Here is a 25,833-nt window from a genome sequence, read left to right on the forward strand (position 1 = left end):
CAAGAAGCAACACCTAAAACTTGAAAAAGGGAAAATGCAGCCAGGACAACTAGTGGAACTCTAGACATGGAGAGCAGAAGCCACGGAAGGAAGCAATATCAACCACGAAATCCTTTACTACCAGAATCTAGGACCAGAAATATGTGAGCAGCCTGCACATAACATGTATCGGGATACTTGCGTTGCTGAAACTTTCCATGTATATCCCCCTCATTGAAGATCTACAAGACAGTTGATTCCTCCATTTTTTTCCTTTTTCCCTTTCTCTCCCTTTCTTCTATGTGCCTGTCTTCCAAGTCTTATCTTTGTCTCAAGAGTTTATCTTTCTGTTTACTTTTTTCTAAGTATGATAAACATAGTTAATCATTGCAGAAAAAAAAATTGTGATTGACCTGCATTTTAAAAGGAAGAGAGGGTCTCTGTGAGGCAGAGGTAAGGAGGGAGTATATTCTAGTTATGAGGGATGGCCAAGGCAAAGGCTCACAGACAGGAGATGGACTATTATGCATGAGGAACAGAAAGAAGGCCAGTTTAACTGGATGACAGTATGCAAAAGGGGGACAAAAGATCAGTCTTACATGTGTATAAATATATATATATATATATATTCACATATACATACATATATGTGCATATACATATATACACACATATACAAACATATACATGTGTATTTATGTTGTTGGGTACATGTCATGACTTGAACACTGCTCACCAGACATCAAAATTTTCTCTTTGCCAGATGTGATCTCATGCGTTTTGGAAAAAGGCATGGCTCACAGACAACACCTACTCTCCTCTCCTCACCTCAGAGACCTTTGTACTCTGGAAAGGAGCTGTGACAAAAGACATTTGGATTTCCCCAGCTCAACCTGAATGTTCCTGTTATGTCTTGCAGGAAAAATGGGTTTTCAGTTTCATCTTTTTCCAATGTTAATTTTTTACAGGTGTGTAATAGTCATCTAAAAGGTAACAAAATGAAGTGTGCAAAAATACTGTCTGCAAGACCCCCTCTGAGGTCTCTTAAGTATCAAAACAAAATTAAGAGAAGTACTATTAATGGTGATCAGGTATAAATTCACCTTTAGAATTTCATTCAGTACAAATTCCTTATTTCTGTGGCACAGTGGAATAAAGAGAATTATTATTTTATACAGAATAAGTTGGCCACGTCACATTGTTAGTATGGGTATGCACAAAAGACATGAAGTACTGGGCCTTGGCAGAAAAGAAGCAGAGTGTAAGGAGTAAATGGATTGTCAGGAAATGAAAAGTGCTTAACCCTATCCTACCAATGTTCAAGTGTTCAAGTAAAAGTTATACAAACTCTACCTATTGGCTTGCCTCAAAAGGCAGGATAAATTGTCAGATCTATAGTACAAATGCATAGAGTAAAAAGGCACAGCACGCACTATACAAGTATTACTAGTATTCCTTCTTAACATACAGCAAATATCTTACCTTTCCTTTTCAAAGTAGTCTTGTTTCTCTCTTTTTTAAAAAAGTCTCTACAAAAACAGAAATTTATGTGCTACAGCAATCAACTGCTGTGTTTAAATGAGATATTGATCTGGCCTACTCTCAAGAATTACTGAGCTCAATGAAAAACATGATTTCTTCTTACATATATCTTATTTTCTAAACAATGTCATGGAAGGTTTGATGTCTAAGACCTTTCCACAGATGGAAAACCAAAGGGCAGACTGTATGGTCACATGGCAAACAAAGGCAGGGGTTTGCATGGCATCTGACATAATAGAGCAAAATTATTATGCTCTATTCTGTGACTTTGCTTTTCTCCATACATAGTCTCTCCCCTTGAGAATTCATCTATTTCAGGGTGTCACTTATCACTATTAAAGAAAAGACTCCTAAATTACATTTCCATCACTTATCCTCACCACCATTCCAATATTTCCAAGAACCTGCTAGGTATTTCCATTCAGATGTTAAGGCCTTCCTTAATTTGGATAACAGTACTATCATTCTTCTCATGATCCAAGCTAAAAACTCATAAATCCCCTTTGAAACCTCCCTCTCCCATGACCTCATATTTAGCTAGAAAGCCTCATGATTCTTCCCTCAATCCATTCCATTCCCATTGACATAGGTCTGGCTTAGGCCTTCATCAGCTTTCACTAGGACTATTTCACAGTTCTTCATGCCTCCAGTCTCTCCTCTGCCCAATCTATAAGTGCATTACCACAAAACGAATCCTTGTAACACCCCTATGAGGTAGATGCTGCTATGATCCCCATTTTACAGTTGAGTAAACTGAGGCAGACAGCGATTAAGTGATTTGCCAAGGATCACACAGCCGTCATAGGCTGGATTTACACTCAAATGTTCCTGACTCTAAGCCTATAACTCTGTCCGTTGCACTACCTTAGTTTTCTCAGAGGAGAACCAGAAGTGAGCAACACCATAAAAACCTAGAGAGGACAGAGTATGAAGCAGTAGAGGGTGACTGATAGTGTCAAAGGCTGCAGAAAAGTCAAGAAGAGCTGAGAAAAAGCTGTTAGATTTGGCAATTAAGAAACCAATGGCAACTTTGGAAAGAGAAAAATTTTAATGGTAGGGACAACGAAGTAGTCAATGGTTGAGAATCTTCAAAATATGTATAATAAAGGTAATATAGATATTGAAAGGTACCAGACCTCTAAAACTACCTATTAATTATGATTTGGTTTGGGTCATTGAACTCAGTCACTAGGGGGCACAATGCTAACTAATGAGGTCACATATTCCATTCCGCTTTGATTACAAGAAGAATTAAATTAGGTTAAGAAATTCACAATACTGTCTGTCATTTTTTTTTTAAGTTTCCAAATGCTTGGCTTCTATAGTCTGTTTTTTTTTAATATGGGAAATATTATTTTGTATACAAGAAGCAATCAGATGGTGCTCTTTTTTAGTTTTCTGTTTGAGGAATGGTCATCTTATATTATACTATCTCATAGAGTATTTACTTTGTGCTAAGGACAGTTAAGTTGATCCAATATTACTAGCTGTCTTTTACAACTAAGAAGGGCCACAATGTTGAGTGGGATAAGCATTAGACCTGGAGTTAGGACATACATGTAGGTTTGAGTTACATCCCTAACACTTATTAGCTGAGCAGCCACAGGCAAGTGATGGAATGTTGAGCCTCAGTTTCCTCCAAGCTGAGTGTGCCAATGGGGAAAGGGAAGCATCAAAGCTAATGCACTCCTCCTAGCATGTTCCCAGGGCTTTTATGAGAATCGAATGAGAGGATATATGTGAAATGCTACATAGACATCAGCTACTGCTGTTATTAATCTCACTAATTACAGCTTTATACAATCTGTTCTGAATCATAATCTAACAACTAGGAACAAAGTGTTTTGAAAGGGGTGCCCTACTATCACTGAATTAAGTCTTATCTCTCCTGCCAGGCTTTCTAGACTACCCATAATCTGGTCCTATTTATCCACTTCATCTCCAACTATTCTGAGTTCTTTCCCACCTTCATCTCCACTTTTATAACTCTCCCTTAGACAATTTCTCCATCCCCATTCTCTACCTGTCCCAAGTTGTACCTGCCTCTCAAAGTTCAGCTCTAAGCCTTCCAAACTACTCCAATGCTCATTAAATTTCCCTCTCCTCCACTACATCTCACAATTACACATGTCTGATATATTTCTTCCATTAGATCAGTGGCTCCTTGAAGACAATGTCTTTATGGATACCAGTATCTGACACTGTGTGCCAACGTAGCATGTCAACACCCATGGTGTCAACTCCATCATCAATTATTTTGTTTCTGGTCCCCCACCGAGCACCTTGCAAAAGGCTGAGCCCTTGAGTGATGATCACTGATGAATTTTCCTTCAACTCCCTTTAGGTAATAGCTAGCATTTATGTAACACTTTGTACGGTTTGCAAAGCACTTTGCAAACATTATCTCATTTTATCCTCACAACTCTGAGATGGGTATTACTGTTATCCTCAATTTATAAAGGATCAAACTGAGGCAGACAGAGGCTAAGTCCCTTACCGAGGTCACATTTCAACCCACGTTTTCCTAACTCCAGGTCCACTAGTCTATCTACTGCACCACTTAGCTGCTTCTAGATAATATGATTGTGTTTCACCAGATTTGTAGGTGTGTTAACATACTACTTCTAGGCTTTGATATGAAAAACAAAGTTGTATACATATTTAGTAATTAGAGAGTAACTGACATTACAAAATATTAACAGAAACAAAGAGTGAAAGATGTGGGTGTTCTTCTTTCCCTGTTTTTAAAATGTACTGTCAAGATTATACCTTTACTTGCTTTAAAAAAATCTACTGTGGAAATATGTTTCCATGATTGCACATGTATAATCAAATTAGATTGCTTGCCATCTTAGGGAGGGAGTAGGGAAGGAGAAAAATTGGAACTCAAAATCTTTCAAAAATGAATATTGAAAACTATCTTTACGTGTAATTGGAAAAAAATGAAATACTATTTACAAAAAATCTACCTATTCTGTGAAGCATAAAATGAAAACTTAGGTGAATAATTATTAAAGGAGACACTTTCTGAAAACCACGTACAAGCCCTCATATTCCCTGCTTCCTGTTAATTACTGTCTTACATTTTATAATAGCTGCTCCAGCACAAGCTGCTATTACAGCAGTCAAAATCCTGCTGCAGTAAGAAGGAAATCCTGCTGAGCACTGCATTTTCCACAGGACTCCAGCCAAAGGGCTTGCCTTTACCCAATATTCTAAGCTATTAAGTTATTTACCCCAATGCTTTGCCTTGCAAAAACAGTTTGTTTTGGAATCTGTTATATTTCTTAGAGAGTAGCCTCGATTATCTGAGAACTAAAAGTCATAGTAATATAACCACATTATTTCCATTTGGCTTCAAAATATATAAAATATGATTCTTTTTTAGAGGGAAGCTATAATAGAGTTATCTTCCTGTTTATGCTATGAAAGGGCTGGTGATAAGAGTTAGCATACCTGGAGTGTATGCCAAGTTACAGTTAAAAGAGGACATCAAAATGTATACTAGGAAGTCAGTCTAAAATTTTAAAATTTGCCATGGATACGTTTGTAAAATGGCTGTATTAAAAAACGTAACAAGAAAAATATAGATCTTAAAACCCAACATAATTCCTCTAAAAATGTCCACTAATAGAAAAATAATAGCACGTTATTTTTCTGTTTGTTTTAAGTCTTTGCAAGGAAAAAGGAATAGACAATTCAAAACCCCTATGAGTTCTTTATACTCTTTAGTACTTCGGTATTATTTGGCCAAATGTGTGATGCACACACTTTTTTAACATTTCTAGACAGTTCTGTAATACACCTGCCATTCATGAATACTGAGGGCTGTGACTTTTTTTTTTCTGCCAGGGATAGGGAGAAAGGAATCAGCCACAAATCCACCACTAGCTCCAGGAAGCCAGGTGTGATATTCTTTCCTTCCTTCCCCAAATGGGATTTTCCAGCATAATGGGAGAATCAGTAGAGTAGAAAGATGTCAAGTGCATGAAATTGCCTTGAGTAGAAGCTGTATTTTACCCTAAGTTTACTACACACAAAAGAAAAACAAAATAAGCACAGACTTTTCCTTTAAGAAGGGAGCTGAAGCAAAAAAAAAAAGAAAAGGAAGGAGGGAAGAATGAAAAGACAGCAAAGATAAAGTTCAATGTAAAGGATGGTTACCAAGAAAAGGGAAGAAAAAAAGGAGTGCTATATTCAAAAAGCAATAAATAAAACAGTGGACAGAGATACAGGCTAATTAAAGACATCATGAGAAAAATCAAGAATGAGAGAATAAAGCACTCGCTATATTGGATTTCATTCAATCCTTACAACATCCCTGTGAGGCAGGAACTACAGGTATTTTCAAACCCATTATACAGATGAGGAAACTAAGGCTCAGACACTTGTAAATTCAATCTCATTATCTTTCTCTCCAAACCCACCCCTCTTTAAGACTTACCTATTTCTATTGAGGGTGCAACCATCCTTCTAATCTTCCCGTTCCACAAATTCAGCATTATCCTCATCTCCTCACTATCCCTCAACCTATCTATCCATTCAGCTGCCAAATCTTGTCCTTCTACCTCTACAACATCTCTCACATACTACTTCTCTCTATTCCTAAGGCTACTACTCTTGTTAGGGCCCTCATCACCTCTTGCCTGTACTATTGTGATATCCTCCCAAATGTTCTCCCTGCCTCAAGCCTCACCTCTCTTCAATCTTTCCTCCACATATCTGCTAAAGTGATTTTCCTAAAATCTGAGTCTAATAATATCCTTTCCCTATTTAATAAACTCTAGTGGCTCCTTATTGCCTGCAGGATATAATATAAATGCCTTTGTCTAGTACTGAAAACTCTTCATAACATGGCCCCATCAGACCTTTCCAGTCTTATTGCACATCGCTCCCCTTCCTATACTTTATGATCCAGCCAAACTGGCCTTTTTGCTAGTCATCCATCACACATGGTCCCTCCAGCTCCTATTGCCCTCCCAAATGACCTTATATTTATCATACAAACATTCTCTCTCTCTCTCTCTCTCTCTCTCTCTCTCTCTCTCTCTCTCTCTCTCTCTCTCTCTCATATATATACATATACACACACACACACACACACACACACACACACACACACACATACACACACATCCAAGTCATCACCCCCATTAGAATATAAGGTTCTAGAGGACAAAGACTTTGATTTTTGTATTTAGAACTCCAGAACCTCAGACAGTACCTGCCACTTTGCTGTAGGAGCTTAATAAATGCTGACTGATTGAGAAAGATTGACTTGCCTAAGTCATACAGGCAGTGTCTGATGTGGACACAACCAAAGTACTCTTTACTCCCAGTCCAGGACTCTACTGTAGTGCCACTCTGATTCATATAAAAAGGAATGAGAAAGTACAGATAGGTCATGGAATAGTGAGATCCTGACTAGGAGGAAGAGAGAGGATGTGGAAATAGAAGAGTGAGTTGAGGAGAAAGAGTCAGACAGACCCAAACACAGATACAGACAAAAAGAAACAAAGTGGCAAATAAAACAGGTTGTAAATGCTAGTACAATAAAGTCCCATTGATAGAATGTAGGCTCCTTGAAGGCAAGAACTATTTAATTTTTGCTTTTGTATCTCCATCACCTAGCTCATGCCTGAAACACAGTAGGTATTTGATACATGTTTTTTGGTTTGTTTGTTTTTTTTTTAATGAACTCACTACTGAGACAGCTTTTAGGGGAATTAAACATTTCATACAAATGAATTTTCTAGATAACTAAAGTTCATTTCCTTGAGTATAATTTTTATTTTAACTGTTTTAGATTAAAATCTTATAATATCTTATAAGTTTCTCTGTCTTCTTAAACATATAAAAATATAATACCAATACCAGTTGGGGTGATGGTAAAATACAGAGACATCATCAAGGAATAACGAAGTCTCTAAGGCTGTTTATCTCTATAGCCCAGATTCCTGCTATACTTATCTGTTTGTTTATTTGGTTTTAAATTCCTCAACTTTCTGCTTCCAGCTATACCTCTTGCCACAAGGCAGGGCTGCCCTCCTCATTTCTAATCTGTGGCCTTATTTTATCCACATATGTCTGGATAAGAATGAGGATGATACTGACCCTCTCCTTCAGAGCATAGTATCTAGGCATTATGACAACTGTTTGTTGTTCAGAGGCCTTTCTGAATTACTTCCAGGTTCCAAATAGCTAAGGTTATCAGGAATTTGACCTCTTGGTAAGAAGAGTCTGCTGAACATACACTAGTGAGAACTACCATAGCAAAGTAAATAAAGGTACACTCAGAGCCAAAAAGGTCTGGGTCCAAGTCTGCCTGTGCCACATACTGACTTGTGATGTGTGATCTCTCAGAACTTTAGGCAAATCTCTAAGATTATAAATTTCAGAGAAGGTACTAGCCTGCCTATGAAGAATGAGTTTTTCTGTATGAGAGGTTCCCCCCAATTAAAAAACTCTCAAGATGCAGTTCCTATCCCTACATTAATCTTAGACTTCTGGTGGAGAACTTATTCAAATATAAATGGCAAGGACCCACATCATAACAAGCCAAGAGCTTACATGTTTTTCTCTAAAGAATGATCTCCTCTTTCTCTTTGGCAAAGTCAGAAACTTCTATTCAATACAAATTATACATTACTTTTGATGTGACAGTGAATGGATCAATACTCCTTTTTCAGGCTCTCAAGTCATGCTGATTGACTAATTAAAAAACATGCCACTTCATTTGAAAAGTCAAAAAAGAATCTGAAAGAATAATGATTAATCATCATATCCTTGCTAATTACCCGTTAGAATCAAACTCATGTTTAAGTATCACTGTAGGCTATGTCTTCTACTACCACTGTTAGAAGTAAGGAGAACAGGCTAGGATCATCCCCAAATCTAATCAAAAAGATAGCAATGACTGAAGAGGATGTACTGGTATCAGCTCCATTTTACAAATTATAATATATCCTCTTAATTTCCTACTGAAAAATCTGGGTGAGGGAAGAAGCTTCCTCGACATTTTTTGGAATTCAGATGAGATTATTGTTGCTGCTCTTAGTATTCTCCCTTCTCTAAACACTTCTTAGTTGAAACACAGAACCACATAATTTTGCAATTGATTTCAAGTTCAAGTACCATTTTCTGTTTCATGAACTAGTCTTCTCTCCCTGATGAGTTTCTAAATTCTTTGAGAGAACAGATACCCCTACTTGACCATTTAAAGGCCTTCACAATTTAGCTCCACCCTATTTTGTAGCTTTATTACTCAACACAGTTTGAGTTTGTGGTTAATAAATGCTTGTTGACTGACTGGTTGATGACACTCTTTCTTCATCTCTCACAGGGCCTAGCCCCAGATCTGAGCACATCACAGGTGCTCAGTACATGACGAACTGACTAATGCTTTTGGACAAAATAGAAGAGATGCTCACCTCAGAACCAATTCTGTGCTAAAAGAGACTGTGAGGAAGGGAACTTGGTCTTAATATGCAAATGATGAAAAGATATGAACAATTTTCAAGAGAATTACAAATTATCAACAGCCATTTGAAGGACTGCTTCAAATCAGTAATAATAAGAGAAAAGTCAAGTTAAAATAATTCTGAAGCTTCACCTCAACCCTCTGCCAAATTGGAAATAGTAAATGTTGCAGAGGCTGTGAAAAGACAAGCATACTAACACTGAGTTGGTGGATCCAAGAACCATTCTAGAAATCAATTTAGAATTACGTTAGAAAAATTACTTAACTGTTCACATTCTTTCAGCCAGTCATCTCACTACTGGGCATATACCACAAGAATGTCAAAGACAGAAACAATAACTACATACATGAAAATATTTATAGTAATTCAATTCAATTCAACAAAGATTTATTAAAGACCAAATACTTATTAGCCACTAAGGATACATTAATAATTAAACAGACCCTTCCCTTAAGGAGTTTACCAGTACCAGAAAGATACATGGGCACAGATAAATACACAATATGTACAAAATAAATACAAAGTAATTTTAGGAGAGAGGGAACTCACAAGTGAGGAGGAAAAGGAAAGACCTCCTATAGTAAAGAACACTTGAGGTAAGGAGGCACACCTGAAGGGAGCTGGAGGGTCCAAGATGAAGAGGGGAGGAGAGAATGCATTCCCACCTTTGCAAAGGGGCAGAGTTGGGAGGGAGAATATCAGATGACAAAGTAAGAAAGCTGGCATGGAATTTAAAGTCCACTATGGACTTGTTGCAGTCTGAGAAGTTGAGAGCCTTCAAAGGCCAGAGTACAGGACGGGGTCATCTGGAATGAATTCATAGACTGAAGCATTCTTTGAGTCAACTTGGCAAAGATTTATTGTTACGCTTTTCAGCGGGCTTAAGGATCTTAAGGTTCTTAAGGAACCTGGGAGAGACTGAGGATGGTACTGAGGTTTATATGAAAAAGGGCATGAGAAAGGAATGCCAGGGATACTGATTAGGTAATCTAAAGGTCCAGGTGTCTTTGGGAGCTATGGATGGGAAAGTGTAGGAAGTACACCTGACAGGGAGGGAGTGGTCAGGGGCATGGATTTGGGAATCTGGAGGAAGGAAGAGTCCTTGGGCCAGCTAGGGACAAAAATCCTTGGGCCAGGCACACCTTTCTCTGTCCTGATAAGAGAATGCATTCTGCAACAAGAGAAAATTTTCTCACAGGACAGGAGCCTACTAAGAAATTGGGAGGCTTCCAGAGACATGATCTTAGGGCTGGGGCCTGAGCAACCCATTACTCTTTCACCCAGCTTTGTGTAACTGCACCAGGGAGAGAGATAAGAGTTTTGCTAAGGCCCACTCATGAGTAATTGCTAGGCACAGTGTCCTTGGGCTGGAGGGATACTGCCAGGGATAGTATTTCTGAGGCTAGGGAAAAATTGGGGTCCAAGCACAGGCACCCAAGCACCCCATAAGACTGACTCATCATTTCCCACTGCCTGCTCTCCTGAACTTCATCATCTCCAGAAACTCATCATTCTGCAGGATGAAATCATCTCAAAACTCTCAACTCCTCAGATCTTGTCCCACCCCAACATGAGGACTTCATCATGACCCTGTGCCCCTGTAATAGATATCTTCACCCTCTCCCCTTTGTACATCCCCCAGCTTTTCAGTTTCTTTTTGTATTGTCTCCACCATTAGATTGTGAGTTTCTTGAGGGCAGGGACTGGCTTATACCTTTCTTTGTATTCCCAACACTTGGTATGGTACCTGGAACATAGTAGTAGGTGGGTAATAAATATTTATTGACTCAATACTATGGATAGCAATTTATAATTAGCCTATTTAAAAACCGATTCAAACAAGTCTGTAAAGGGATTTAAAAAGCAATCAGATGTTTGTAATATGACTTGTAACAATATGGAACAACTGGAAATTCCTGAGCAGGAGAATGACAATATCAGACCTAGTAGTGATCTTTGTGATAGCAAAAAAACAAACTCTTCCCCCCCAAAAAAAAAGTAACTGGAAGAAAATGTATGCCCATTTACTGGACAACAGATGAACAAATTGTGGTATACAAATGTAATGGAATATTACATCATAAAAAATGACAAATTCAGAGAAATGTGGGAAAATATATGAATTTATACAGAGTAAAAAAGCAGAACCAGGAAAATAATAGTACATTATTATCATAATGTGAACAAAATGAACACTAAAAAAAGCCAAACAGAGTAATCTTAATGATTAATCTTGGTCTCAGGGAACAAATTAAGAAAATCATCTTTCTTTGTATAAAGATGAGGTCTATGGGTATGGAATTTAGCATATACCACCAGATAAAATTATAGTCAGTTTTGCTTAGCTATTTTCTTTGTTTCAAAGGAAGGTTCAGTGTGGAGGTAGAATGAGGGAAGGATGGTAATATGCAGAAAATACTGGGATATAAAAACAAAAGGAATCAGTAAAACATCTTTAAAAATAACAAAAGCAAACTTAGTGAATCTAAAGAGGTAACATGGAACAATAGAAAGAATAACAGACTAGATCTGGAGAGGGCTATGTCCTAGTCATATCTCTGCCTCTAGCTAGTTATGTGGTTTTACTAATTCTGCCCCCTATGGCCTATTTGTTTGTGTATAAAATGAGATGGCCTTTAAGGTCTCTTATATTCTAACATTTACATTGTTTTCCAATGCTACACACTGCAGGCATGTCCATGTCACTTCACAGGTTTACCCAAGTTAACACAACCTTATGGCATAGGTCTCAGAGAACAGTGACTGTGTTTAAAATTAGTTTAAAGACACCTACCCCAGCAACAAGCACAGCTATTAAACAAATGCTTTTTGATCATTAATGTTCCCCAATCCTATCAAGTAGCGGTCAATTTCAGTCCTTTCAGAAATCCTTATACTAGGAAATTCATCTGCAACAAGGTCTGTGGAATCTATTGAGTTTGGCGTAATGAATAAAGACCTGGCCACACTGCCAAGAAGTCTGGGTTCAAGCCTTGCCACAGATACCTAATTCCTATGTGTGACCTCTAGCAAGTCTCATAACCATGCAGTGCCCTAAACAACTCTCATAAGATAAGAAGTTTTAGAACCCTTGCTGATATACACTGGGAGAGGGAAGTTCCTCCTGAGCTCCCTAGACCTATGAGGTCACAGGTCCAGACCAATGAACAAAAAAACAAGACCCTGTATACTCCCTTAATGAAGTATTAATAGCCGATTTGAAGTTAAGGATACAACACATGATAGGAAAACATATAGCTCTTTCTTGAGTTTAATTCAAATAAGCTGAAACATTTCCCTTCAAGGAATGCTCATATTCATTTCCATAGCTTACTTGTATTTTGTACTTTTTATCAGTCATCCTTATAAGAATTTTGCAGAAAGCCATATGTTAAGTCAGGGACTCTCTTCTTTCTGGAATAAAGATAAGAATTTCTAACTATCATTTTTCCAGAGTTACAAAGTCACAAAATGATGAAAACTACATAATTCAAGTTTTCAAACTTAAATAGCTTCACATATATGAAAGTTTTCCTGCCCTCCTCCTGCCTTTCTTTATGCCCTTCTCTCAGTACTATTTCCTACTTCTTCCTTGGAGAAGCATAATCAAATCAATAAATGATCCAGGCAACTGAAGAGGGGGTGGCAATCAATTCCCCGAAGGCTTCACTCACCATCACTGGGACTTTCCAAACCAAAACACACTATCCCTGGCCACCACTCCCCCACATGTATTTTTCTCTTATTAAATTACAAGCTCCATGAGGGCAAGGACTGTTTCATTTTTGTATTGGTAGCTCTAACACCTCATTCATTGAGATTATCAATTCATATTTACTTTAATGTGCATTAGGAACACAAATGGTCTTAGTATGTAACACAACTTTACTTGCCTGTCATGCCTTACTATAACTGCTCTCATTTCACTTCCTCTTATTTCAACATCTATATGCGGCAACAAGAAATTGAGTGATGTGTTGTCCAAACACTGGCACCTTTTTTTTTTTTGGCAGGGAGATTACTAAAGTGGAGAATAAACTTCAGGAGTATGCCCCATGGCTTATTCCAGGGCCATATTTTCTCTATGTACTTCTCTCTCAAAGATCTTATCCTCTCCCATGGGTTCTACTATCTTTCCTGTGCAAATTATATGAGTGTGTATAATGTGTGTATATACATATATATATATATGAGTATGTATAATGTGTGTATATACATATATATACACACACACATACATATATACACTGTGTGTATACATACATGTATGTGTACACATACAGTCCTCATATTAGTCACACATCACTAATGGCCTGCTGGACATCTCCTCCTGGCTGACTTTTGCCCTATCAAATTTGGCACATCCAAAACAGCATGGTCCAAAAGAAGAGCACCAGATTTGTAGCCAAGGGACCTGGCTTTGAATCCTGGCTATGCTACTCACTCACTACTCATGTGATCTTGTGTAAGTCATTTAACCTCCTTGGTTTCTGCATTTGTAAATGAGGTGGTTGGATTAGATGGCCTCCTCATCTCCAAATCTATGATCTATGATAATTCTCTCTTAATCACCCCTCCAAACTTCCCTTCTTCTACTGAGGACACCACTATTCTTCTAGTCACCTACGTGCTTAATCTTGGGAGCTGTAAGATCTCATAAAATAATATCATGGAATCATAAATAGCTCTATAGCTATCAGGGACCTTAGAAATCACCTAGTGAAGCCCCTTTATTTTATAGATGAAAATATTAAGGCCCAGAGAATTTAAGTGACTTGCCCAAGGTCTCTGGTAAAAAACAAAAATATTCTAGACTCTTCCCTCTCTCTTATTCCCCCTATCTAATGACATGCTGCATTTGGTCAACTATTCTATCTCTTCAACATCTCTCATACCTGTCTCCTTCTCCTACTCGGTCAGGCTGGCCTGGACAATTTCAATAGCCTCCCAATCATTCTCCATGCATCCAGTATCTCTCCTCCCCAGTACAACTTCACACAACTGCCAAATTGATAATCCTCAAGCAGATGTCTGACCATGTTGTTCTTTTGTTCAAAAATCTCTAGGGGCCCCCTATTGCCTCTAGGATGAAAAATAAATCTTCAGCCTGGCATTTAAAGCCTTTTACAAATGAATTTCATTCTACTTTGCTAGATTACTACACCTTATGTACTCCACATTACAGCCAAACTGGTCTATCCACTGTTGCCTGGATTCAATATTCTGTCTTCTGACCCTGTGGACTTTTCACATACCTTTGCCTACAATTACTCCCTCCTGATTTCAGAATCTTAAAATCCTTAGTTTTCTTCAAGGTTCAGACCAGGTAACACCCTCTCTGTCACTCCTCTGCTAAAGAAACTCTAGTGGTTCCATATTACCTCTATGATCTTCTTTTCATTGCCATCCAACAAGTATTAATGATCATTAATATAGCACTCCATACTTTTCTAGTAGACATATAAAATATATTGTCCTAGTTATCCGTGGATGTGTGTATGTACACATATATATACATATATGTCAAAGTCTCCACTACACAGTTATGAATGTGGGGATTATGTCTTATCTAAACTTTGTTTATCACAAGGCAAGAATTCAATATGTCTTTGAAAAAGTTACTTGTAACCCATCACTGGTACATTTCATCACAGGGTTGTCTTCCCAGCTGCTACTCAATTTTTTTTAAATCCAAATACTTTTTTGGATTTTTCTCCCCCATAGGTTTTCTTCATTCCTAGAATCCCCCTTGCTTCTTTTCTAGCAGTGCCTCCTCTCACTCTGGATAAGAGAACAAAATTGGTTCAAGTGCACAATTGAACCTTACTCCAGAGGAAAGGAATTTGGGGGGAGTAAGAAACCACACTGCTATCAGAAGTGGGAGTTGAAGGTTATTGCCAGTCAAAAAATTTTTAATTATGTCTAATAGTCACATAGAACACAGGTGTCAATCTCCTTGCCCAAGTGGGAGGGGCTGCAAGATTAAAATTTATGTTTAACAAAATAAATTAAAATATAATACAATGTGGATAATGTCAATTGTCAATATGCAGGCCACAGGGATCCTTTTCTATTTGTTGGACACCACTGACATAAAAGATGTCAAGTACATAAGCTACAAGGTAAATAATGATGGGTAACACAATAATCTCAAATATAAAGGAAAAATTACTTCTACTCAACAGATAGAAACACAAAAGAGATGTGCTTAATTAAGACAATTTTAAAATTATGTACAGGAAAATAACATAATCAAAATACAAAGAAAAACATATTAGGGAAATATTTTATCAAATATGACCAAAAACCTTTGGGGACATTTTTCACAGGTTCTTTCTGGTTTATCTATGAATAACATTTTGTGCAGAACATGTTTGTGCGCTTTAGACAAGGTGTGAAAATTGTGACCCCAAGGTATTATTGACAAGAGATTTTAAGCCTTCACTGTAAGGTGAAGTCACATATATATGACTTGAAATCACACACACACACACACACACACACACACATACACATAGAGTATTATGTCAAGGAAAATTTTCTTATATTAAAAATGTGAATTTATAAGAAATAATAGTTGTTTAATCCCTTTGTATCCTAGTCTGCTGCCTAATTAGCCTACCTCTAATTCCAAGTATTGTATTTGCTATCAATCAGAGGACCGGAGCCCAGAGATGCACTTTTTGGTTTGCAATAGGACATAGGTCATTACTTGTTTTGTATCAATAGGGAAAAACAAGCAACTAAATAACAGTATTAAAAGTCTGGTCCTAAGTACTTTCCAAGTGTTTTAGAATTACCTATATCCAAAGGAGTCAAAAAAAAAATAAAACAGAGGGACAACCTATGTTAAAAATACGTACAGCAACACTCTGTGGTCACCCAAAAACTATAAGCAAAGTAGGTACCCATTAAGTGGAGAACAGCTAAACCAACTGAGATACGTGAAATACTATTCTATCATAATAACCACAAATATTAAAAATTCAGAGAACTTTATATAAAATAATATGAAACAAAGTAAACAGAACCAAGAAAGCAATTTGTAAAGATGAAGAGCTGTGGATTAAAGAACAATTAGATGGATTTCAAGCTGGTTGAATATCTAGACTCTGTTACTGCCTCACTATCAGCATAGTGAGAAGTCTCCAGTGAAGTACTTCAAGGGTTTGCACTTGGTCCTGTGCAATTTAACACTTCTATCAATGACTTAGAAAAAGGCATTGACAGCAAACTCATCAAATGTGCAGGTAACTCAAAGCTGGCTACAATAGCTAATGCAGTGAATGACAGTCAGGGTTCCAAAATATCTGACAGGTTAGCACATTAGGTTGAATCTAACAAGATGAAATGTCTTTCACAAGTAGAAGATGGGGGAGGCATAGAAAGAGAGCAGCTGTCCTGAAAAAGATTTGGATGTTTTAATGGGATGTTTTAATGTTCAGTATGAGTCAACAGTATGATGTGGCAGCCAAAAAAGCTAATACAACTTTGGGGAGCATTAAGAAATGCACAGTTTCCAGGAATAAGGAAGTAACAATCCCACTGTAGTTTACTGTCAAACTTCATCTGGAGTATAATGATCAATTCTGGACTCCTGGCTTTGAAAAACACAATGATAAAGCTAGAGTGCCCAGAGAAGAACAATCAAAATGGTGAAATGAGGGGCAATTCAAAGCAGTGAGAAGAGAAGATGCAGGGGGGATACATGAGAATTGTATTAAAGAATTTGAAGGGCTGCCCTGTAAAGGGGGATTAGACTTGTCCTGTTTAGTCCACGGGGCAGGGGGAGGGAACGAAACATGATCAAGGGGGTAGAATTTGAAAGGGGCAAATTTAGGCATGATGTCAATAAAAACTTCCTATTAATAAGAGCTGTCCAAGAGTTGGGCTGCCTTAAAAGGTCATGGGTTCCCCCTCATTGGAGGTCTTCAAGAAGAGATTTGTCGGATATGTTTTAGTGGAGATTCTTTGATGTATATATTTGATTAACTGGCTGCTGAGGTCCCTGTCAAATTTCAAATTCTGTGATTCTTTAATTTGCAAAATGACCTCAATAAAAGGAAAGGCACCTTGGTTAGTTAGTTAACACGTATTTATTAAATATGATCTCATTTTATCCTACCCTGCTATTATTATACCCATTTTACAGATGAGGAAACTGAGGCAGACAAAGGTTAAATGACTTGCTCAAGGACACACAGCTAATAAGTGTCTTAGGCTGGATTTGTACTCCAGTCTTCCTGACTGTACTTTACTACCTTTTTCAGTAGTGAATAAAAACTCCAAAGAAGAAAGGAAGACCAGGTTTCAAATCCTTCCTCTTACATATTATTGGCTACGTGTCCTTGACAAAGTTGCTTAATCTTTTGGTCCTCCAGCCAACTCTCTAAAAATTATAAATTGTAAAGTAAATACCAATTTGCACTGGTAGACAGAATTTCTTCCCTGAGAGCTCCTTACATTAATGAAGTCATGAATCTGGTTAAAAAAAAATTGAAGGAAAACAACACTGAAAGAATTTAGACCTCTGATTATTGAAGAAACCAATAGATTTTGGAGAAATATTAGTAATACATGATTCCCTTCTTTGCCAAAGTTGTGTTGTTGTTGTTCAGTCATTTTTCAGCTGTGTCTGACTCTTCATGACCCCATTTGGGGTTTTCTTGGCACAGAGATTGGGGTAGTTTGCCATTTTCTACTTTACATTATTTTACAGATGATGAAACTGAGACAAACAGGGTTAAGTGATTTTCCTAGGGTCACACAGCTAGTAACTATTTGAGGCTAAATTTGAACTCACAAAGATGAGTCTTCCTGACTTCAGGTCCATCACTCTATCCACTTTGCCACCTAGCTGCCTTTGCCAGTGTTGATAGACTTTAACTGTAGAATAACGTCCAAGTTGTTAGATATCAATCAATCAATCAATATGAATTTGTTAAGTGCTTACTAGTGTGAGTCACTGTGCTAAGATGTAAGGATACAAGGAAAGGAAAAACAAAAGAACATATAAACAAAAACCAGTATCTGCCTTCAATGAACCTATACTTAAAGGGAGAGAAAACAAAAAAACAAACACATAAACAGGTACACAGAGTAGATGGAAGGTAATTTTATGGGGAGAACAGGCCTCCCAAAGAAGATGGCATTTGAGCTAACTCTTGAAGAAAGTCATGGATTCTAAGAGGTGAAACTAAAGAGAAGGTATGCCTGGCACAAGGAATATTCTTTGTTACAACTACACTGCCTTGTTGGGATGGGGGGGGGAGTAATCACTGGAAAGTTATTAGAATGTTTTTCTAAAAAATTAATAAAACATAAGAAGTAGTGTCCCCTACTCTTCTTGTATGATAATTCACAGCCTCAGAATATTCTAGCTCCAGTCCAAATTAGAATGAAAGCCTGAAATGGCATACCTTAGAGTACAAATCATAGCCCAAGTCAAATCCTAATGTTCCCTATTACTCAAACCAAGAAACATTTTAACCTATGATTTCTAGCACAGTAATGGGCATAAAGGAGACATCCAAAAAAGACTACAGTAGCATTAGTTCAATGTAGTTATAAAACTTTAATTACTACTGGGCACCCATTAAATACCCAGTAGTAATTAAACTATTATATAAGAACCTTGATTAAATCAAGAATGCTTAGGGAATGGACTGTTACAACTAAATTAATATTCTGGTTACCTAAGGGTTAAATATATTCTCTTTTTGTTTAAACCTTAATCATGAAGAATTTTTCTAAAATTTCACTTTCCTGCTTTAGTAGTGTATCCTAAATATTATTTAGAGTTTCTCTGAAATTGAGAATCCTACAGTGTTACTGGATCATGATTGTGAATTACTGTTATATCCTACAACATTGCAGCTATAACAGTAGGCTAAAGAAATAAAAGAGATCTGAATTTATATGCATACACACATATGTATGTATATGTTTGACATCAGCTTGTTTTGTTTCCATTTGCTTCTTTGCCCAAAATCATAGCCATTAAAAATTCCAGTTAAGAGAAGCAAAGTGGCTTAGTGGTTAGAGAGAATGCGGAAAATATGAGTTCAAGTCCTGTCTTTGCCACATAATGTATATGTAACCATGGGTAAGTAACTTAGCCTCCCAGTCGCAGAGAAGGTGCTGACCCATTTGATAAAGGAATTTCTTCCCTGGGCTCCCTATACCAATGAAATCACAGGTCTAGTTTTATATTGTTTTTTAATTCCAGTTAATGAATTTAAGTTCATTGAAATGTCGCAAAGTCTATTGGAGGACATCTTTCAATGACTATCCTAATTAACATAATGAAAAAGAAAGAATGCTTCCAATGTATACAGGAATGTCATAAATGAGGAAAAAGATTTGTACCTACTCTGACAGACATGCCCAAAAGACAGGGGTGGGAAATAAGCATTTCTTAAGTGCCTGTGCCAAGCAATGTGTGTGCTAAGTGCTTTACAAATATTATCTTATTTGTTCCTCACAACAACCCTGGGAAGTAGGCACTATTATTATTATTCCCATTTTATATTTGAGGAAACTGAGGCAAACAGAGGTTAAGTAACTTGTCCAGGGTCATACTGATAAGTGTCTGAGGCTGGATTAAAACTCAGGTCTTCCTGGTTCTAGGCCCAGCCCACAATATACTGTGCCAGTTCTCTAAAAGAAGAAAAACAAAAATAAAAATAAAAATACCAACAGCAAGCAAAACTAAAAGTTATATGCTAACACTGAATTTTTATTTTGTTTAGTATTTACTGGAGTCTTTCTCTGTTGGGGAGAAGTTTATGATCACTGAAAATGCTGTGCAATTTTCCACATGGAATTAATTTAGTCTGCTTTCCTTCTCTATTCATTTCTGGACCGAGTTCATCATCCACAGTGCCTATTCAAAAGATGTACTAATGGACTAAGGCCATAAGTTGCCTATCCAAAAGTGTATCAATGTGTACTCTTCATCCACCTTTTTTTTTCCCCTTTGCGGGTACTAATAAATGGATCTCCTTTGATTGTGGATCTCAAAGAGGAGGCCCTGCTGTACTCTGAGGTTTGATTTAATCAGCACAATGCCATCCACAAGTAGGAACAACTGGAGAATTTCAGCACTTCTAAGGAGCTGCTCTTCTCTTCCATTTGGAATCCAAACAGGTTATCTCCACAACAGTAAATATCTCTAAGGAGCATAGAGTGCTGGATCTTGATAATACGATAACTACTATACACAATTATCTCTATGGTTGCATCTACCAAGGAATCTTGCATGAGGTTAAAATCCTCATCGGAAATAACTTGTTGGGATGCCATATGGCTCCAAATCAAGAGTACACCACAATCTCCAAAACATCAAAATTGGGTGACCCAAAACACAATGAAGAAACATAATTAGTGTAAGAAGGCCATATCAAGAGTCCATGATTAAACAAATGACAGAGATCACAGAAGATAAAATTTTGATTACGTAAAAATGAAAAATTTGTTTGTACAAACAAAACCAATGCAACTAAAGTTAGAAGGCAAACTAGAAACAAGAAAAAGGAAATTTGCTGCAATTTTTTTTTCTGATAAAAGACTTATTTCCAAGATACATAGGGGACTGGTTCAAATTTATAAGAGCCATTCACCAACCGATAAATGCTCCAAGGATGAACAGGCAGTTCTCAAAGGAAGATATCCAAGCTATCAAAAGCTATATTTAAAAAAAAAAAACCTCCAAGTCACCAATGATTAGATAAAATGCAAATTACTCTGAGTTTTCCACCTCACAGCCATCAGATTTGACCAATTTGAGAAAAAAAGAAAAATGACAAGTGTTGGAGGAGTTAGGGGTTTATAGATTGGTCTATTTTGGAAAACTGGAATTATAATTTTAAAAAGTCACTAAGTGGTACATATCCTTTGACTCAGAGATGCCTTTACTACACTTTTATTATAAAAAGATTAAATAAAAAGGAAAAGAATTCATATGTACAAAAACAGAGCAGTTCTTTGTATAGTGGCAATGCACTGGAAACTAAGGAAGTGCATCAGTTGAAGAATGACTGAATAAATTGTGGCATATTAATGTAATGGAATATATTATGCTATAAGAAATGTCTAAAGAGATGGCTTCAGAGAAACCTGGGGAAAGTTTTGTAAGTTGATGCAGAATCAAGACAGCAGCAGCAAGAGAACAATCTATATAATAAGAACAATATTGTAAATACAAACAACTTTAAGAGACTTAAGAATTCTGATCAATGTTATGACCACACTATCATCAGAAGATTGATGACAAAGAATGCCAACCTACCTCCTGACCAAGAAAAAATAGAGTCAAGATGGAGAATGAAACATACATTTTTAGACATGGACAATGTGGGAATTTGTTTGCCTGACTATGCATATTTGTTACAAGGGTTTTATTTTACTTTTAAATTGGGGAAAGGTGTAAGGGAAAGAAAATAAATGCTTAATATAAAAATAAAATAGAAAAATATGTAAAGTAGGCTGTAATATATTAGCAACAATGCTTTTCCCTTTAGAAGTGGTATAAATGACATCATAAGGCTACACGTTAGCAGAAAAGGCATGGTTAAACTGCTAAACTTCTCAGGGCCCCAGGCAACTCTTCAAGACTATAAACTGCAAAGCAATTGCCAAGTTACTTTGGAAAAGGGAAATGTCTTCACTGGGGAGCTCTCTTTAATGATGACATCATATGGCCAGACCATGAGCAGAAAAGGAAGAAGTGAAGAAGAACAAATGGACATGCCAAGACAGGCATCCTAAAAATATTAGAAGAACATCTCCAAAGCATTGAACATATACTCTATGGGGGAATTATTGTTATTATTAATAAGATCATAATAAAATAGTAATAATGTTAAACTAATAGTAATAGCTAATATTTATATATTGCTCTAAAGTTTGCAAAGTATTTTATAAATATCATCTTCATTTGGTCCTCCCAACAATCCTAGGAGGTTGGCACAATTCTTTTCCTCATTTTACATATAAATGAGGGAAATTAATATTATGCTATTATATGAATAATCAATTATTAATTTGTGATCATTCTTTTTCCTATTTTTGTCAAGACCCCACTTCTTAACAGGCCAGGCAGTCTCTGAAGGTCCCAGACCAGAGTAATGGGATCACTCCTGGCCCCCAAGGCATCTGCTCCTGATTTAGGCTAGGCCCCACCCAAAAGTTTGGTCTATAAACTGGACCCAGTTTAAGTTGGACCAAGGGTAGGGAATCCTCGGCCTCCAGGCCACATGGGGCCTCAGTTTGACCCAATTCAAACTTCACAAAACAAATCTCAAAGGAATTGAGTCAAAGGGTCACACTTGGTAACCCAGAGGGCCCCCTCTAGGGAGTAGGGGCTTAGTCCTTGCTCCCTCCATTAAAGTTTGGAGTGACCTTGTCTACAAAGGGGAGAAAAAGCCAATGAAAACCTGATTGAGATGGCTTATGTTTTTCTGGTTAAGCTTGTTAGCAACTCACATTCCTTTGGATTCAGAGGTGTGTGATTACACACAGGTTTGTGATTGGCCACATCTGAGGGCTCCCTCACAAAGACAGGGAGGAGCTGAGAACTCTTAGCCTACCTCCTCATTAAAATGTCCACCAATCAGGATTGCCAGGGGAGGGCCCAATGAGTTGTGTCAAGCCAATCAGAAGGAAGACACACCTAAGTATAAAAGACTCTGCCAGTTCTCACTCAGGGTTTGGTACAAATGGAGGTACCCCATGAGATCCCTCTATAACTAGGCCACATGTCCTTTGTTAAATAAGGAAACTAATGCAGACAGAAGTTATGTGACTTGTCCAGGGTCACACAGCTAGTGTCTGGAAGCCAAATCAGAACTGTCTTCCTGATGCGAGCTGGTGTTCTATCCACTGTGTTCACCAGCTTTTGGAAGGATACGGACTAAAGCTATACAGAATAAGAAGACATTGATAGATTGGTTGTGATCTGCACTGGTACAGGCTATCACAGGTCCACAGGTATATCACAGGTATAAAAACTAATGTGTTATAACTGACAGGAACTGCATCTATTTATCATATAAAATTGATCCTGTCTCGGGTTGGAAAGCTACTTCTATATATCCAAGTGCTAATCTTCTGCTTTCAATGCTATTAAATCCAAGAAGGCAGAGAGCTATTTCCATATTCACTTTTTTTTTTTGATCAACAGTAATTACAGGAAGTTGAAACAACACATTGTGGCTATCACCCTCTATATACAGGTCTAGTCTAATAATTTGATCAGGCTTGTGAGGAGAGACTCTTTGTCGTCTACCTAGGCCTAGTGCCTAGGTAGTGCCTGCATTTAATAGGTACTTAATAAAAATGCTTGTTGACTGATTGATTCACTTTCCCCTGCTCTGAGGGCTCTATGACAATGCTGAGAGATGCTTTACACCAAGTCCCTGCTCTTAACACCTATGTCCCCTTCTACCAAAGAAGTGATCAACTTCCAAAAGACCCAGGGGTACAGGGAACCCTCTGAAGACCAGCCTAGTGCTAGGTAGGCTATCCTGATAGGTTCAAGTCAATTCCCAAACATGCTTTTGATATTCCCACACGGAAACTGATTTACCCTTTGGTGTTTAACATGTTGACTGTGATTGTTCACATAATGAGCCTAAAAGGAAAAAAGTGAATTATGCTTTTCCAAACTTTTGGGAATTAATCCAATTCACAAGGTAGAAACAGAATCCTTTTATCTTTACAGTTTACAGTATAACTATTTCTATGGTAACTATAACTGGGAACAATGGGCTTGATGGTACCCATCAGGAGGGACCTATTAGGAGAACAAATCCAAACCAAAAAAAACTAACACTGTCATAAATTCCTTTTGCAAGCTGCATGAACTATGTGAAGCAGCCTTCCTGCTTCCCTGGGCTATGATGCATTATGAGCAGCCAAAAGTACTGAACAGAAAGGTTCAATGACAAGTCCCTGGGCTTCAGCTGGAAGGTAAACAAAAAAACAATTGTGCAGAGTCAAGAGTGTTTTCTTTTCCCCAAAATTTTAATGAGCATTCAATGTGACCCAGAAAGAGAAGAGGCAAACTCGTCATAAAGTTTGTAACTTGGGGGTCTAAAGCCATTTTCCCCTTGAGGTTAGTCAACCAAAATGTAAAGTGAATCACATAAAACTGAATTAATAAAAGTTGTACTATATAATTTGGATCAATAAAAGTTGGCTCACTAAATCACCCTACAATCAAAATTAAAGGAGATCATTCTTAAAAGTAATTTATAAATGACAAAAAAATTTTCATCCGCAATCAGAACTCAGAGGCCAAGTTTGCTGAAGTTTAGCAGCCAAACAAATAATCCCTTTGACACCTTTAATTCAGCTTTGTCCAGTGAGATAACCTTAACTACAGCTTAATCAGGACTTATTAATTTTCAAAGATAAAAAGTCAAATTCAACTGTTACTTTGCAACTAGAGCACAAATTTTCTTTTAAAATATAGATTTTATACTTGACTTTAAATAGCAAAACCAAATAAACATATTTAAAACTATAATTAAAATTATTTTATATGTATAACATGTTTGCATTATTGTTATTACTTCTTTTGTGCTTCCCTTCAGATTTTGTCATTATATCGCTGGCATTTTCATAGTATGTTGCACAAAGTAGGTGCTTAGCAGATGTTGTTGAATTGAATTATGGAACGACATATTCCTGAGCTTCAGAATGAATTGGAAAATAAACGAAAACAATTGGGCAGAATCAAGTCTTTTTTTTCCCCAAAAATCTTAATATTTGGACAACAGAGGACCACAGATCAAGAGCTATAAGTGATCTCAGAGGCCATCTAGCCCATTTCACATATGAGAATACTGAGACTGAAAGGGGCTAAATCAAGGTCATACAGGTAGTAAAGGAAGCTGCATCTAAACCCAGGTAAACCCTCCAAAGCCTGAACCCTTTCCACTGTACCTAATGCATATTTTTTTAAATAATCATAATATGTAAACTGTTCTTCTGGAACTTGCTTTATTCACCTCATGTTAAGTCATAACATTTTTCCATATTATCAATTGCTAAACCAGTTTTTCTTGCCTTATCCCTCTATCAAAACAGGAAAGCATTTCTATCATTCACTTATACTTTATGATTGACTGCATTTTAATATGAATGAGTTTCAAAGTTTCAATTAAATCACCATATGTATTTTAAGCTCTCTCTCTTATTTCTTCATAGAACAACCATTCTTGAGGTTTCTTAATGGTATGGACATGGCCCTGGGTCCTCAAAAGGCTGTGGACACAGGGAAAATAGGACACAAACTCTGGTTCCTACCAAGCTGGAATGGATTCAAGTATAAGACAAGTGGTGGATTGAACGTATGTCTATTGTCTGAAGAACAATCTATTTGAGTTTGGTAAGGCTCATCATCACAGCTGATGAATTTGGGGGGAGGGCCTTAACTACCCTCAAAGACCTTCTTACAGACAAGGGCTGTCACCCACATGCTTCATTGATCAATCACAGATACTTTCTATATTGAGGTAGTTGTCATTGTATACTGAAAGGCTTTGGCCTCAGTTAAAATTTTTCTGAAGTAAAAAGTTATTTTTCTCCCTAAAGGAATCTCTGTAATTCCTATTTTTTCTAACACAATTGATGTATTAGTACCTAGAGGTAAATGCCCATTATCAGCAAATCTAGAAAGCATTCCTGTACTTAGTGTATCATTTCTACCTTGGACTGTGAAGTTTCTGACAAAGAAATGTGTCCTTGTGACTTGTCCTCTTTATTAACAGAAGTATTAGCTTTCACAGTTTAAAATAAGTACCGTGAGGAGAGAACATAGGAGCAC

At 37.2% G+C, this 25,833-nt stretch overlaps 1 protein-coding gene across 4 annotated transcripts in view; it reads right to left on the minus strand.

The window, feature by feature from the left end:
• Positions 1-25,833, minus strand: part of SH3BGRL2 (SH3 domain binding glutamate rich protein like 2) — a 107,900-nt gene that overhangs the window by 74,538 nt on the left and 7,529 nt on the right. Inside the window, exon 2 of one of the 4 annotated variants that reach the window (XM_020975520.2) lies at positions 12,337-12,416. The exons of the other annotated variants lie outside the window; for them this stretch is intronic. Coding sequence (XP_020831179.1) covers positions 12,337-12,390 — 54 coding nt within the window. The 5' untranslated portion in view covers positions 12,391-12,416. The remainder of the gene's footprint in view (positions 1-12,336; positions 12,417-25,833) is intronic. 4 annotated transcript variants of the gene reach the window in all.

Source organism: Phascolarctos cinereus, unplaced genomic scaffold (genome assembly GCF_003287225.1).
Source record: "Phascolarctos cinereus isolate Bilbo 61053 unplaced genomic scaffold, phaCin_HiC Scaffold_5;HRSCAF=322, whole genome shotgun sequence".
Classification (NCBI taxonomy): Eukaryota; Metazoa; Chordata; class Mammalia; order Diprotodontia; family Phascolarctidae; genus Phascolarctos; species Phascolarctos cinereus.